The 16,384-nt window shown below is 24.1% G+C and overlaps 2 protein-coding genes across 2 annotated transcripts; both read left to right on the top strand.

The window, feature by feature from the left end:
* Positions 1 to 169: 169 nt before the first annotated feature.
* On the top strand, positions 170 to 6,572 carry Phum_PHUM231400 (voltage-gated channel, putative; the record flags this gene model as incomplete). The annotated part of the gene is made up of 16 exons (XM_002425957.1): positions 170 to 248; positions 441 to 541; positions 611 to 743; positions 2,392 to 2,523; positions 2,601 to 2,722; positions 2,833 to 3,228; positions 3,310 to 3,467; positions 3,546 to 3,811; positions 3,892 to 4,091; positions 4,159 to 4,411; positions 4,484 to 4,680; positions 4,801 to 5,038; positions 5,112 to 5,354; positions 5,446 to 6,172; positions 6,246 to 6,420; positions 6,540 to 6,572. 16 exons carry the CDS (start codon positions 170 to 172, stop codon positions 6,570 to 6,572), a joined length of 3,453 nt encoding a protein of 1,150 aa, XP_002426002.1.
* A 2,878-nt stretch (positions 6,573 to 9,450) lies between these two features.
* Phum_PHUM231410 (uncharacterized protein) lies at positions 9,451 to 9,776 on the top strand (the record flags this gene model as incomplete). Its single annotated transcript, XM_002425958.1, has 2 exons — positions 9,451 to 9,607; positions 9,688 to 9,776. The coding sequence occupies 2 exons, from the start codon at positions 9,451 to 9,453 to the stop codon at positions 9,774 to 9,776; spliced, it is 246 nt and encodes an 81-aa protein (XP_002426003.1).
* Between the last annotated feature and the right edge of the window lie 6,608 nt (positions 9,777 to 16,384).

The raw sequence follows: 16,384 nt of genomic DNA on the forward strand, positions 1-16,384 counted from the left end.
CGAAAAAAAAAAAAAATTTTTTTTAATATGAAAAAAAAAACAAAAAATAATTATTAATCATATTATTATTATTATTATTATTTGTCAAGAATGTTGTATTGAATCTTTTTTTTTTAATTATAATTTAATTATAAATTATATTTGAAAAAAAAAAGAAGAAAAAAACATCATGCCTGGTGGTAGGAAAGGACTTGTAGCTCCTCAAAATACATTTTTAGAAAATATTATACGAAGATCAAGTTCTCAGCGTAAGTAAATTCCTGCTAAGGACAATCTTAACATAAAAAAAAAAAAAAATTTTTTTTCAAATTTATTTTAACGATTTATGAATGGATTCGGTTAGAGTTATACCTTTTTCTGATATTGTTTTTTTTTTTTTTTTTTTTAAATTTGAAAAAAATTTTTATTTATTTTTTAATTAAGAGATACTACAATTTCAGCGGATAGCAGTTTCCTTCTAGCCAATGCCCAAATAGTAGATTTTCCAATTGTTTACTGCAACGAATCATTTTGTAAAATTTCCGGATATAACAGAGCTGAGGTGAGTCATTACATTATTCATTTCATATATCATGTCATAACGATTAAATTTTCTATAATTTATTGACAGGTTATGCAGAAATCCTGTAGGTGCACTTTCATGTATGGAGAGCTGACGGATAAGGAAACAATTTCAAGAATAGACGAATGTTTGGAAAGTCAACTTCACGATCAATTTGAAATATTGCTTTATAAAAAAAACAGTAAGTTTGATAAAACAAATTTATTAATTTTTACTTTGTTCATTCTGGCTCAAAACTTACCATACCATGAATCATTATCAATTTTTCTCTCTCTCTCTCTCTTCCCCCCTCCCTCCCCCCCCCAGGTTGCATTTACTTAATTAAACATTCTTCTATTCATATTTTATTAACATTTATTTTAAATTTTTGCATGTACCAATAAATTCTATTTATTTAAAATAATACTACTACTACTACTACTCTAAAAAAAATTTAAATAAAATAACAAATTATTATTATTATTATTATTATTATTAATTTGATTGCAAATAATTAAAAATTTATGATTTTTGTTAAATATATATGTAATTAATATTTAATTAATCGTCGAATCAGAAAAATAAATGAAGGAGGAAAGATGAGTTAAAATCGTTTTGTTTAATTAAAAAAAAAAAAACTCTAATGACACGTCATAAATATTTTCATGATTATATTTATTTAATGCTGCATTGCAGGTACACCGAAAGGTACGTTTTTTTTTTTTAAACAGTTTTTTTAAAAATGAATTTCGTTTGTACACAAAAAAAACTGTTAAAAGGTTATCACTAATTAATATTTTCCTAAAGCACAATAAAAAAATTTCTATTTTTCTTTTCTCTTTTTTTTTTTTTTTTTTTTTTTTGGAAACTTTTGATCATTTTAAAAAAAGAAAATTTTATTATTAATCACATTTTTTTACCTTTTCTTATTGTTTTTCTCTTTAAAAAAAAAAAAAAAAAATACTAAAAATTTATGCTTGATACTTGTACATACATATATTTATATAAAATATTAAGTTTGAATTTATATCTTCTTTCTTTTTTTTATTCAGTAGATAATTAAAAAAAAATTATATTATCGTGTATATATATATTAATATCTAAATTTGAAAAGTAATTAGCACAAAATTTTAATTTTTTTTTTTTTATTATTCGCATGCTTGTTTTTTCCATTTTTATTATTTTTTAAAAAATTTGTTATGAATCGTTATCGATTTGAAAAAATAAATTATTTTAGTTTAATAATTTCTTATAAAAATCGGCCATTAGGGCTTTTTTTTCAACGGTTTTTATTATGGAAATTTGAAGGATATTGAATAATTAAAAATAGTCATCAATACGTATAATTAAAAAAAAAGAAAAAATAATTTTTTTATATACACGTGGTGGTGTCTTAGTAATTAAATGATGTTTTTATTTGCAAAAAGTTTAAAACAAAAAAAAAAAAATTGATTACATCACGGTTTTTTCCCATAACTGTCCATATTATTATTATTGTTATTAATAAATAAAATTCATTGGGAAATAAATATAAATAAATTTGCATTTTCATCTTTTTTGTTTTTTTTTTTAATTAAATATTTATATATAAATATATTCATGAAAATTTCATCTACTATTATTATTATTATTATTATTTAACGGTTTATTTTTAAGTAAGTGCAGCATATAAATAAATTTTTCATTTGAAAATAAATAAAATTAATTTTTTTTTTTTTTTTTTTTGTTTTTTTACAGGGTGTTTTTTAAATTGTGATTTTATTTGACTTTTTTTTTTTCAATTTCGTTTTATTTTTTTTTTTTTAGAATTATTATTAATTTGATTTATGTAATTTAAATTTAATTTATAGAAACACCATTATGGCTTTTACTTCAAATAGCACCAATAAAAAACGAAAGAGATTTGGTTGTTTTGTTTTTATTAACGTTCAGAGATATAACAGCATTAAAACAACCAATAGAAACAGAAGATACAAAAGGAGGTAATCATTTTTTTTTAAAATTATCATTATTAAATATTTATAAGATGAAAAATAAAAAAATTTCAATTTTTTTTTAGGTTTAAGCAAATTTGCCAAACTTGCTCGTTCGGTTACAAGAAGCAGATCGGTATTAGTTTCACAATTTTCTTCTCATCTTCCCAATTTAAAAGATACAAACAAACAATCTCATTTGGCTCACGTAAGTTAAACATATATTTTAAATGAGTTTACACTAAATAATGTGAAAAACTTGTAAATTTTTACATAACATTAAATTTTTTTTAATTTATTTGTTGACGGTGTTAGCAGATGATGAGTCTAAATGCAGATGTTATGCCACAATATCGTCAAGAAGCACCAAAAACTCCTCCACATATTCTTCTTCATTATTGTGCGTTTAAAGCTATTTGGGACTGGATTATATTGTGCCTCACTTTTTACACGGCTATTATGGTACCTTATAATGTCGCTTTCAAGAATAAAACTTCTGAAGATGTTTCACTTTTAGTCATTGATTCCATTGTCGATGTTATATTTTTTATCGATATAGTTTTAAATTTTCACACGACATTTGTAGGCCCCGGTGGCGAAGTCGTTTCCGATCCAAAAGTTATTAGAACTAATTATTTTAAAAGTTGGTTTATAATTGATCTCCTCAGTTGTTTACCTTATGATGTTTTTAATGCTTTCGATCATGACGAAGACGTAAGTAGGACAAAAAAAAAAAAAAATTTTTTTTTGTTTTTATTTAACGTGTGTGTTAACAATTTTTAATTATATTTATAGGGAATCGGATCTCTATTTAGTGCTCTCAAAGTGGTCAGGCTTCTTAGATTGGGTCGAGTCGTTAGAAAATTAGACAGATACCTTGAATACGGAGCAGCCATGTTAATTTTACTTTTATGCTTTTATATGCTAGTTGCTCATTGGTTGGCTTGCATTTGGTTAATATTTTTTAAAATTTTTTAAATGAAATTGTTTAGTCGTGAAAATATTTATTTATATTTGATTTTTACTAATAGGTATTCAATAGGAAAATCTGATACCGATAACGGTGTTCAATACACGTGGTTGTGGAAATTGGCAAACGTTACACAAACACCCTACACATATATTTGGTCGAACAAATCAGGGACCCCCGAATTGATCGATGGTCCCAGTAAGAAAACGACATACGTGACTGCTCTTTATTTTACTATGACTTGCATGACGAGCGTCGGATTTGGAAATGTTGCTGCCGAAACAGACAACGAAAAAATCTTTACAATTTGCATGATGATAATTGCCGGTAAATTCAATTACAAAAAAAAAAAAAAACTAAAACTAAACTTTATTATTAAACTTTAAATGAATATTTTTTATTTACAGCCCTTTTATATGCCACCATTTTTGGTCATGTGACGACCATAATTCAACAAATGACTTCGGCTACGGCTAAATATCACGATATGCTAAACAACGTACGAGAATTTATGAAATTGAACGAAGTACCCAAAGCTTTATCTGAAAGAGTTATGGATTATGTAGTTTCTACGTGGGCCATGACCAAAGGCTTGGACACCGACAAAGTAAATTTTTTACCTTTAAATTTTTAAAATCGCTTTAAGGTAAATATAATATTCGCCATTTTTTCAGGTTTTAAATTACTGTCCGAAAGACATGAAGGCCGACATATGCGTACATTTAAACAGAAAAGTATTTAATGAACATCCCGCGTTTAGGCTCGCCTCTGATGGTTGCCTACGCGCGTTAGCAATGCATTTTTATATGAGTCATTCGGCTCCTGGTGATCTCTTATACCATACGGGGGAAAGTATTGACAGTTTATGCTTTATTGTAACCGGAAGTCTAGAAGTCATTCAAGATGATGAAGTTGTCGCCATTCTCGGTGAGTAAAATTGATTTAAAATTTTTTTGAAATTATTTTTTAAAAATAAAAAAAATTTTTTTCCTTGTCCAGGTAAAGGAGATGTTTTTGGTGATTCTTTTTGGAAAGATAATGCTATCGGACAATCAGCTGCCAACGTTCGGGCTCTTACGTATTGTGATCTACATTTAATAAAAAGGGATAAACTATTGGAAGTATTAGATTTTTATCAAGCGTTCGCCAATTCATTTGCTAGAAATTTAATTTTAACTTACAATTTAAGGCACAGGGTAAATTAAACATTTTTTTTTTTTTTATGTTTGAACGATATTTGTCTTCGTTATCCAAATGAGTGCAGTTACTTATATTAGAATTGTGTTAAAGAAAAATTTTTTTTTTTTTTTTTTCAGCTGATTTTTAGAAAAGTAGCTGACGTAAGAAGAGAAAAAGAATTAGCAGAAAGACGGAAAAACGAACCACAATTGGATCAAAATCAGGATCATTTAGTTCGTAAAATATTTTCTAAATTTCGTCGGGACAGGTCACAAAGTCAAGCGACACCCGTACAAAATGGACTTGCACAGACCAGTAACGATTTGGAAAAAGGAAGCGAAAAAAGCGACAGCGAAAAAAATTATTCACCCGAAGGTGAAGTTAAAAAACTCACGTCGTCTGCTACGACAGTTATTTTTTTATTTATTTAAAAATTAATTTCCAGTAGGTAATTGTAAAGTGATTCGGGTTTTGTCATCCAATAAATTGACTTCTGTCATCGAAAAAGATGATTCTAGCGTTGGTTCTGGAAGTTCGGGATCTACACTCGCTCCCATATCTTATGTAAAAACTCGTCCGACCAACGTAGGAAACAGTAAATGGGGCCGATTGTTGGGTGGGAAAAGTCTGGATTTGGGTACTGAAGTTAATACTTCAAATAGATCGACTTTAATGAGAGCCGTGTCAATCGGTAATTTACTCATTCTTATATTTAACAGAAATTAAAACGAGTATAAATAGTTTTATCATCAGTCAAAAAACGAATTTGATTTTATTTTTAGGAAACGGTAAAGAAAGTAGTAATAATTTATCAACGAACTCAGTTTGTGGTAACGGAAATGTTTCGTCTGGAAGCGGTAATAAAGTATTTCCCAGACTTCAAAAAGTTGCATCCGTGGGTAGTACTGGAGGAAGTGCCGTCATTATGCGTCAAGACACCATCGAGGAACTGGTAGAAGTAGAAGATAATAAAGTATTAACATTACGACCTGGATCTGTTGTTTCCTTAGCACCCAAAATTGTAAAATCTGATGTGAGATCAACGCCCGACATAAAAAGAGTCAAATCGTTCGATAACGGATCAATAACAAGCACCGAAAAAGAAAATGTATGCGTTGAAAATGATCAGCCACCAACAGCAAGCACAACAACATCATCAACAACAGCAACAACAACGAATATATCAGCTCTTCCGTCTCAAATTGTATTCCCAAATGCAGAATACAAAGAAATAATGTCCAATATAATGAACTTTAAAGTAGATGTGAAATTGGAAGTGCAAAGACTTAATCAAAAAATAGGACGTTTAGAAGATTTAATAAGTGATTTGGTATTAAAATTAAGTGATGAAAACACCGTAAGAGAAATAAAAGAACGTAAAACCGAATCAGACGGTAACGAAGTTTATAATAGCAATGGAGAACAACAGCAGAAAACATTTGGCGGGGTATTGTTAAAACCTTCGTGTATGGGCGAAACAAGTTCTATGTCGGCTGGAAAATCAGACAGGTGATTTATTCTCTCCAGCGAACTCCATGGTTATTAAACTACTTATGGTTTAATTTAAAATTTAATTTTCCAGAGCCTCGGTAACAAGATGTTCAGAGTCTACCGTTCCGACATCTTTAATTTTAAAGAAAAAAAAATGTAAACTGAGACTCAAATCTACAGCTCCAACAGTACCGATGTTATCACCCACGACTCCTGATAATCCAACAACATCATCACCGGAAGGAAATAGATCGGATGCGGAAGATGTAAATAAACATTTAAGACAATCTTCGAAAGATTTTTTATAATTTTATTAATTAGGTTAATTTCAATACAAATATATATAATTCACTAATTTCAAATTGGTTTTATATCAATCGGGTAGAAAAAAAATTCATTTGAATTGGAAAGTAAATAATAATAATAATGAGTCTGAATATAAAAAAAAAATAAAATTTTATTAATGTGTTATAAATTTACATGCACACACACACACATACAATGTCACGTGATAAATTTTTATTTTTTCTCACTGAAATTTACAATAAAATTGTTTGAAATGAGGTTTAAAAAAATTTTTTTTTGTATTACTTATACATATTTTTTATTGTGCTTTAAATAAAAAAAAAAAGCACAACAGAAACGATTATTATTATTATTATTATTATTAATAACGATGAATAATTATGTACATAAAAAATTATATATATATATAAGTTAAGTTATAAAATAAAAATTATATTTTTTAATCTCGTGTAAATATAATAATAATAATAATAATAATAATAGTAAAAACAACCGTGAAATTTAAAAAAAAGAAAAATTGCAGTCAGACTGAATATTTAAACAAATAAAAACATCTCGCTTAACCAGGTCAAATTAAATGATCAATTATTATTATTATTATTATTATTATTATTATTATTAATTTTTGTATTTAAATCATCATCATCATCATCATCGTGTTTATTAATTGTTTTTTTTTTTTTCGTTTGTTTGTATATAAAAACGCATTCGAAACAAAGTTTATCATATTATTATTATTTATAATTATTAATTGCAATATAAAAAAAAAAAAATTTTTTTGAGTGATTTGCTTGATGACGTAAATGCGTTTTGTGAGTAATAATAATAATAATAATAATATTTTATTAGCAAAACATGTAAAGCAATTTTATAAATGCAAAAAAAAAAAAAAAGTTTCAAGCAATAATACAAACTGTGATCGATTTATTTATTATTATTATTATTATTATTATTTGTTTTTGTTATTTTATTAAGAATGTGCGTGTGAGTAGTATGCATGTGCGAGTGTTTTTCTTTAAATTTAATAAAGAAAATGTTATTATTAAATTAAATTCAATTCAATTAACAACAACAACAACAACGCCTTTGAAAATTTTTGTATTCTCTAAAAAAAATTTATTTAAAAAAACTTATGTAAGGCCTTAATAATTATATATATATAAATTGTAAATTTAATATTTAAATTTGATTCTAGCCCAAAAATCATATTTTAATAATAATAATAATAATTTAAAAGTTTTTTTACATTTGGAAAAAAAAAAAATTAATTTGTTATTTATTTGTATTTCATATTTATACTTCTTTTTTCTATTTATTAACTTATTTATTTATTTTTTTTTGCACATTTTTTTATTTATATTGCATAAAAAATTTAATAACTTTAATTATGTAATAATAATAATAATAAAAAATATAAATAAAAAAGTAATAATAATAAATTTATTAATTATTATTTTTAGTAATCTAATATTATTGATTTGAATTATTGGGTGAGTATTAAAAATTTAATTACCTTTTCTTGTTTTAATAACAATTAAAAAACAATAAACTAATTATAAAAAACCGTTAATGGTTTTATAATGGGTTTAAAAAATTTTATTTTTTTTTAACGGTTTGTCGACATTTTTCCCTTAAAAAATTGTTTTCAGTTTTTCGATAACAAACAATAATAATTGCTTTTGTTAATTGTACTATTTAATTATTGAGATAAAAAAAAAGATAATGATAATTTTAATAATAATTATTATTTTAAAATCGAGAAATTAAACAAAAAATTTTAAGTTTTCTCTTTGATAGCAACTACGTCATCATCATACGTCATTTTTTCGTCGCCATTTTTCAAATTTTTATTGGTATTCGGTCGGTTGTGAGTGTGAAGTTAAAATTTAACAGAAAATTAATTTAAATTAACGTTTTTATCTAAAGAAATTATCTTTTTCGATACAAATAATATTAATATTAATTTGTTAGTTTTATTTATATAAAAGTGAAAAAAAGTTTTATCTTAATTTTATCGTTTAGTGTCTTTTCTTTTTTGCAAGCAAATTTTTAACGTTTTTTCACAATGGAAAAAAATCAATTTTTTTTTCAGTTTGTTCAAAGTTTAAATTTATTTATTTATAAATGTGATTCAGTTGTTGAAGAAATTTATCTTAAAATTAGGATAATAAGCAAGTGAAATTTATTTACCGTAAGTATTAAAATTACCTTAAAAAAAAAAAAATTTTAAGAATCGACGGCGTTGCACCGTAACAAGTTTTTTTTTTTTTTTTTTTTTATTTAAACTTTATTTGAATTTGAAACATTTTGTGTTTTAATTATAAAATAATGAGTTTTCACATGGTTATAACTAAGAAAATAAGTTCTATTTAAAATAAATTAACATTTCTATTTTGGTTAAAAATCCACCGTAGGAAAATAAAAAATTGTTAAAAGATGGACCTCGTTAAGATTAATAAAAAATATTTTAGGTTTTTTAAAATTTTCATTTTTAAAAATACAATTTAGAAAATATATTTTTCACATAAACTAAACATGTGAGAAATTGTTTATCAAATGTTTATTTGTGAAACGTATATGTTTCCTCTCTAAATGTGGTTTAGTTGTATCAAGAAATCAGCTGTACGTTCCAGGGAACGGTTTTTTTTTTTTTTTTTGTTCCCTTCGCTGTCAAGTTTGTGTGTTTTTTTTTTTAATCAGTTTTTATTTTCGTTAATAATTTTTTTGTTTTGTGTTAATTATTATTAATTTTGTGATAAATTATTTTTATATTGTAAGTGAATAATAATAATAATGTGACTAAAACACGGTGAATGATAAAAAACGCCAACGTAAAAGAAAATGAAATAAGTATTTTTATTACTATTATTATTATTATGCGTATGTATATGTATATATTTTTAATATAAATATAAAATATAATGTTACGTGAAAGTTAATAATGGGAAGGTAACATAAAAGACTCCCATAATATGGTAATAAATGTTAAAATGGAAACGATATTAGATGAAGATTTTATTAATTTTGAATCAGTTTCACAATTGTGCACTTCGATTCCATTAATTTCAGGATCCGATGAAGAAATAAGTATTTTGGATGATGAAATTAATCAAAGGGAACAAATAATTCAAGGTCAAATTATTAAAGGTATTTTATCATGTTTTCTTTTTTTTTTTTTTGTTTGTTGTGATATGACATACCTTAAATGAAAAATTCTTCTCGTTCAGGTTTATATGCATGTATAGATTTAGATTTAAAAAATTTTAAAATAATTTTATGGTTGAAAAGCTTTTTGGTTGTTTGTTGTTGTAGATAACTACAAAACATCTGTGTTCATTTTTTTTTTTTTGTTTGTTACCCTTCACTTTCTGTTTTTAATGACTTGATATTATCATTATTAATTTTTTTTAAGGATGTTTTATTTATGGGTTTTTGTGTATTTTTTTTATTCCCAGCGAGAGAATTCCAGGATTTTAATTTAAAAAAAAAAAAAGAAAGAAAATTGTTTTTGAGTGAATGGAGATAATTCCAGTAGTATTCCAATTTCTAAATATCAACGTTCCATTTTTTTGGAAACTTTCTCTGATTTTTTTCATTTTAAATTTAAATTTATAATAATTATAGTAAAATGGAGTAGCAATTGTCTTTGTCAGAATTTGTCTTTTTTTTTGTTTCAACAAAATTGATGACATAAAAGTATGATTTCGCCATTTATATATTTATCCCTGAATTTTTTCTTCTATGCGTTCCGTAATCAACTTTTCTTTTTTTTTTTCTATGTTGTAAAAGACATGCCATAATATTAATAATAATAATAATAATACTGTTTTCTTTCTTTATTTTTTAAAGAAGGAATTATAGTATAATAAAAAAGAGTAATAAAATATTATTATTATCAATATATATAAAAGTGATTTGTTAAAAACGACAACTTTCTCTCTCTCTCTCTCCCTCCTTTTCTCTCTTTATATATAAAAATTTTATATTTTTTTTCTTTTTGCAAATTCATAAATTTACCCACGCACATATTAAATAAATAAATATATATAAATACATCATTTATTATAATTTTTATGGAAAACTAAATAAAATAAATGATTTCTAGACCGTATTTAAAAAAAAAAACATTCAAAAGAACCGTTTTATGGAAAGAAAAAGAGCGAGAGAGAGAGAGAGAGAGAGAGAGAGAGAAGGGAAAAGGACAAAAGCCAAACCTGGATTATTTGCATTAAATGCCATTTTAAAGAATTTTAATGTTTTGAACATAAAAAAAAGAAAAAAATTCAAATTTGTATTATAACACACGGTTTATCTAACAAATAAACTAATTATATATATATATATTTTTTTTAAAGAGAGAGAGAGAGAGAGAGAGAGAGAATCCACTTTTAGTTCACCGACCTTAAAGAGAGCCTGTGTTTACGGTATTCCAATTACTTTCAGTTTGATATGGAAGGCCTGTGATTGGCTTATTTATCTTTTACAAAGTCGTTTTTTTTGACAATTACATTTTCATTTTTATTTTTTTTTTGCAAAAGAAATCCCCCCTTCCCCCCATCATCATCATCATCCTCCACCTCCCGTTTCAATGTTTTTAATAATAATAATAATGATAATTTTTCCCGGAAAAATAATATTTCCAGAATATTCGCACACAGATTAAAAAAAATCAAATTATATATTTATAATAATAATAATAATAATAATAATAATAATAATAATAATAATAATAATAATAATAATAATAACAATAATAATAATAATAATAAATTCTATTATTTATTTATTATTCTTAATGTGTAGTAGTCGAATCGGAATTCTCCGATGATGATGATGATGATTTTCCAAGGGCAACACGGAAAACTGTAAAAATGGCGGGTGTGTATAAAAGTAGACAAGAGAAAACTTTATAATAAGAGTTTTTTTTTTTTTTTAAAAAAACATCATAATCTAGGAAATATCATTGGATGGTTACTTCCAATATGGCGAAAATTTTAATAATTTTACGAAGTGAAAGTTTTTTAATTTTTTTTTTTTAAAAACTTTCTAATTTAAAGAGGACAATAATAAAAAAAAGAAAAAATTGCCGTAAACGTTAAATTATTATTATTTTTTTTTTTTTAAATAAAAAAAAAAGAAAATTTTAATTACTGGAAAAATTAATAAAAATGCATATTAATTTTTAGTTATTATCATTATCATTATTATTATTATTAATTATTTAAAGTTGTAAATGCAAGTGATAAAAAAATGGGGGGGAGGGGTTTTCGTCGTTGCCATTTTTTTTTTTTTTTTTTTTAAATTTATTTATGAGTTTTCATAATAATAATAATAAACTTTCACCTTCTTTTTCCCCCTCCCTCCCCTTCTCTCCCTTCCCTTTCTCCCACCGAGTGAAAGTGTTATCATTTTTTACTGTTTATATTAACAAAAAATTTATTATTATTATTATTTATTTACATGTAAGGTATTCATTGGGGAAAAAAAATTATAATTTTATTTAATATGGCGATTTTTTTTTTGTTAACATAATAATAATATTTTTTATATTTTCAGGTATCGATAATGAAGAATGTAAAAAAAAAAAATTAAATAATAATAATAACGTCGTATTCGATTCAAATGGAATATTAAACGTTTCAAAACAACAAATAAATAATAATAATAATAATAATAATTTTATTACACCTTTGGGTTTTTCATCATTCACGTCATTTAATAATAATAATAATTTAAATAGTAAAAGACTTTACGTTCCTCCAACCGTCAGGTACAGGATAAAAGAAGAAAGGAGGAGGATAATTAAAATATCGAGTAATAAACTACGTAAAATCGAAGATCCGGAAACTTGGCTTTGTCGTAACGTACTAATTAACAACACAATGAAAAAATTATTGAAAGAAACTCGCGATGAAAAAATATGGAAACAACAATCAAACAAATCATCGTGTTCGAACGTTAATTTTTTACATAAGACTTTACTAAATGGAAATAATATTAAATTTCATAGAGGAATAATGAACGGAAATCGAGAAGGCGGTGAACAAGAAGAAAACTTTAACGATAATAATATCTATCAAGACATAAACGTATCCAACGTTTTTACGTTAAATTTAAATAATGATGATAATAATATTATTAATTATAACGATTCGAATGATGATTATTGTATTATACCTGTATCGAAAACTAATAATAATAATGATAATCCGTCGGTCGAAACGAGACATTTAATAAATGATGATAATGATAATTTAAATGACGTTGTTAGAACGGAAAGTGAAATAAAAAAAAATAGTTTTAATGAAATTTTACTACCGTCCGTTATTTATCGTGATAAATATTTATTACCACGTGAAAATTATTTATTTAAATCGAGTGATTTTATTTTATTAAATTTTTATTCATTTTTCAATTGTGTAAAGAAGATAAACTTTGGTTCGAATAACAATGACGTCATTTATGAATTTTTCAAACGCTTGTGTTCTTCTTCACTTTCGAATAGAAAATTCGTCATTTCGAAAAAATTCGAACGAAATCGTAGGTTAAACGATAGGAATAAAGAAAAAGGAAACAACGCATCGTCGTCGTCGTCATTTTTATACGGAAAAAAGCGTAAAAATGAAATCAATATCGAAATTTCCGGTAAAAATATCGAAAATAATAATAATAAAAAATGTCGAATAGATTTTTATTCGTGTGAAAATATAATCGCGAAAAGACGTAAATACGAAGAAAATGATATCGATTTAAATATCGACGAAACGGAAGATTTCGATATAAACGTTCGTTCGATGATTTCCTCCGATAGGTTTTTTACTTCCGGTCATGATGACGGTGGTGGTGGTGATACATTAGAAAACGAAATACATATCAATAATAATAATAAATTATTAATCGATTTAAAAGATGAAAAAAATATAAAATTTTTATTTTCAAATTCACTTTTTAACAACAATAATAACAACAATAATGTTAAACAATCGGGCACAAACATTTTTCAAAAAAAAAATTGTTGTTTGTACGAAGATTGTACGGATAATAATAATAAATTATCATGCGGTAGAGAAATAACATTATTTAGAAATATAAAATCTGTTACATTTAATAAAGTCATTGCCAGGTTGGAAACATAATCAATCGTGTTACACACATATTATTTTCATTCATTCCTTACAAAAACAAACAAACAAACGTGACACACACACACACGCGTTGTTTATAATGTCATCGATGACGTCATCATCAACAAATTTTTTATAACCTTTACCTTTTAATTAAATTTATATTAAATTTTTAAATAAATAAATAAAATTTTGTTAATGTAAATTGTATTTAAATTAAATTCCTTTACATAAAGAAAAGGTAACAAATATGGCGGAACAAAGTAGAAACTTTTTAAGACTTAAAATAAATCCATTTTGAATTTTTTTTTTTTTTTGTAACTTGATCTAATATTCTTTTATATTAAAACTTTGTCGTCACGTTGTTGTTGTTGTTAACAAAAATTTATTTCATTTTTTTTTTTGTTTGCATAGTCAAAAAAAGATTTTTATCTTTGCGGCACTCGAGGCAAACAACAACAACAACAACCGTTTAATGTTTCGGTTTAAACTTTCATATTTCGGTTATATTATTATATTTGTGAAGTTAAGGAAATAACGACAACAAATTTATTTATATTTAAAGGAAACCGCCATTAATGACGTCATTAAATTTGTAACGGTTAATTGGATGATGATGATGATGATTTAGGGTTTTTTTTTTAGCCAAAGTAAAATAAAAAATAAAATTGTTTTTCTGTTTTTCTGTTTTTTTTTTGATTTGTTAAACAATTATTTTTATTTTATATAAAAATATAATATTTTTTTGTATCAAAAAAAAAAAGAGAAGAAAATGGTTGTTTAATATATAAATTTGTAAATTACATCATACTACAACAAAGCATTTTTCCGCATCCGCATCCGCATCCCCCGCATTTTCCGCATCCTAAACCGCAACCACTCATCATTTTCCTATAATAATAATAATAATAATAATAATATATATTTAAATTTAAAATGAAGGAGGAAAAAAAAGAGAAGTAAAAACTCACTTTTGCAAAAGTTTCTGTTTCAAAAGAAGAAGTTTAGTCAATAAACAAGGTTTTGTCATACTTAAACAGCTAAAAAAAATTAAATTTTAATAAAAAATAATAAAAAAAAGGATAAAAAAAAATATAAAAAAATAATTTAAAATTTTAGTTACCAAGTTGATGGACAACCTAATCCCAAAGATGGCATCCTGGAATACCAAAAAAAAAAAAATTATTATTAATAATGACTGGAACGAGTAGGATATATATTAAAAAAAAATTTTTTGTTTTCTTACTTTGAAAGTGCTATTCCAGATGTAAGTCCATAACCCTATAAAATAAAAATTTTTAATTTATTAATTTTTTTTTTTTTTTTTGTTTATAATAATTGACAGAATTTATTTATTTATAAAAAAGAAACTTACTGGTGGTGTACAACCGCATCCATATTGTCCATAAAGTCCATAACCTAAAAAATTATTTATTTTTTTTTTTAATTAAAACTAAAATTTTTTCTTTTTAAACAAAAAAAAATTTATTGTTAACTTACCTGAACAATTATCTATCTGAAATTATAAAAAAATAAAAATTTAAATTAAAAGTACTTTTAATAACTTATTAATAAATAAATAAATAAATAAAACAAATCTTACCAATAAAATAATACTTAAAACAATAGTTATTATTATTATTTGATTTTTCATTTTATTTTTTTTTATTGTTAATCACCTTTCACAAATAAAATAAAATTAAATTGTAAATTTAAAATAATGATGATGGCATATATATATATAAGTTTAGTTTTTTTAAAGGCTGATAAAATTAACTTTGCTTTCTCTCATGGTCAATGTTAATTTTTATGTTTGATTCAAACACCGAATTAATAAAACACAAACACAATTATGTTTATTAAAACGTTCATGGTGACAATTTTTCTCTAGTTTATTTTACTCTCTCTCAACATATATATATTAACATCTATCATGATGATGATGAAGGAATTGCATTAAAACAGAAAACCTACAGAATATTATTATTATTATTATGGATTTGACATTTTCATGTTTTACTTATACCTATCTACCTACATAATGATCCTTTTCTTAAAATGTTTTTTATTTTAAATGTGAAAAAAAAAAAAATTTCTTTTTAAAAACATGAAAATTTGATGAATGGGGGTGGGGATGGGGATGGGAGGGAAAGGGGAGTGGGGGTAGAGGGAGTAATGACAATTATAAAAATCCCATGTTTTTATTATTAAAAAAAATATTATCTCTTGTTTCATTGAACAACAAAACTAAAATTATTTATTTATTTATTTATTTATTTTTTTTTTTTATTGTTGTCAGGCCTGTAAGAATTCATCCAAGGTGGTTTTTTTTTTTTTTAACATAATTAATTTGCCTAAAATTTAAAAAAAAAAAATGTTTTGAAGGTTGTTTTAATGTTTTTTGTTCATTTTCACACACACACACACGGTTCAATAACATAATTGCGAAAAAAATTTTTTATTTTTTTGTTTTCGAATGAATTAATAATAATTTTTTATCATTTGAATGTTAAAAAAAAAAAAATTTACTTGGTACCAACTTAATAAAATGTTGGTAATGAATTATTATTATTATTATTAATAAATGAATTTTAATTATTTGTTGTATAAAAACAAAATTTTTGAAAGACAAAAATGATAATCATGATAGTTGTATGTAAAAAAAAAGGGAAATTCTGTAAAAAAAATAATTTTTTTTCAGTTTTTCTTAATTTTCTTTTGCTCAAAAACAATAATAATAATAATAATTATTAGTATAATTAAAATGAATCAAATTGCATTGAATTTAAACAAAGATCCA

Source organism: Pediculus humanus, genomic scaffold, assembly GCF_000006295.1.
Source record: "Pediculus humanus corporis 1103172107592 genomic scaffold, whole genome shotgun sequence".
Classification (NCBI taxonomy): domain Eukaryota; kingdom Metazoa; phylum Arthropoda; class Insecta; order Psocodea; family Pediculidae; genus Pediculus; species Pediculus humanus.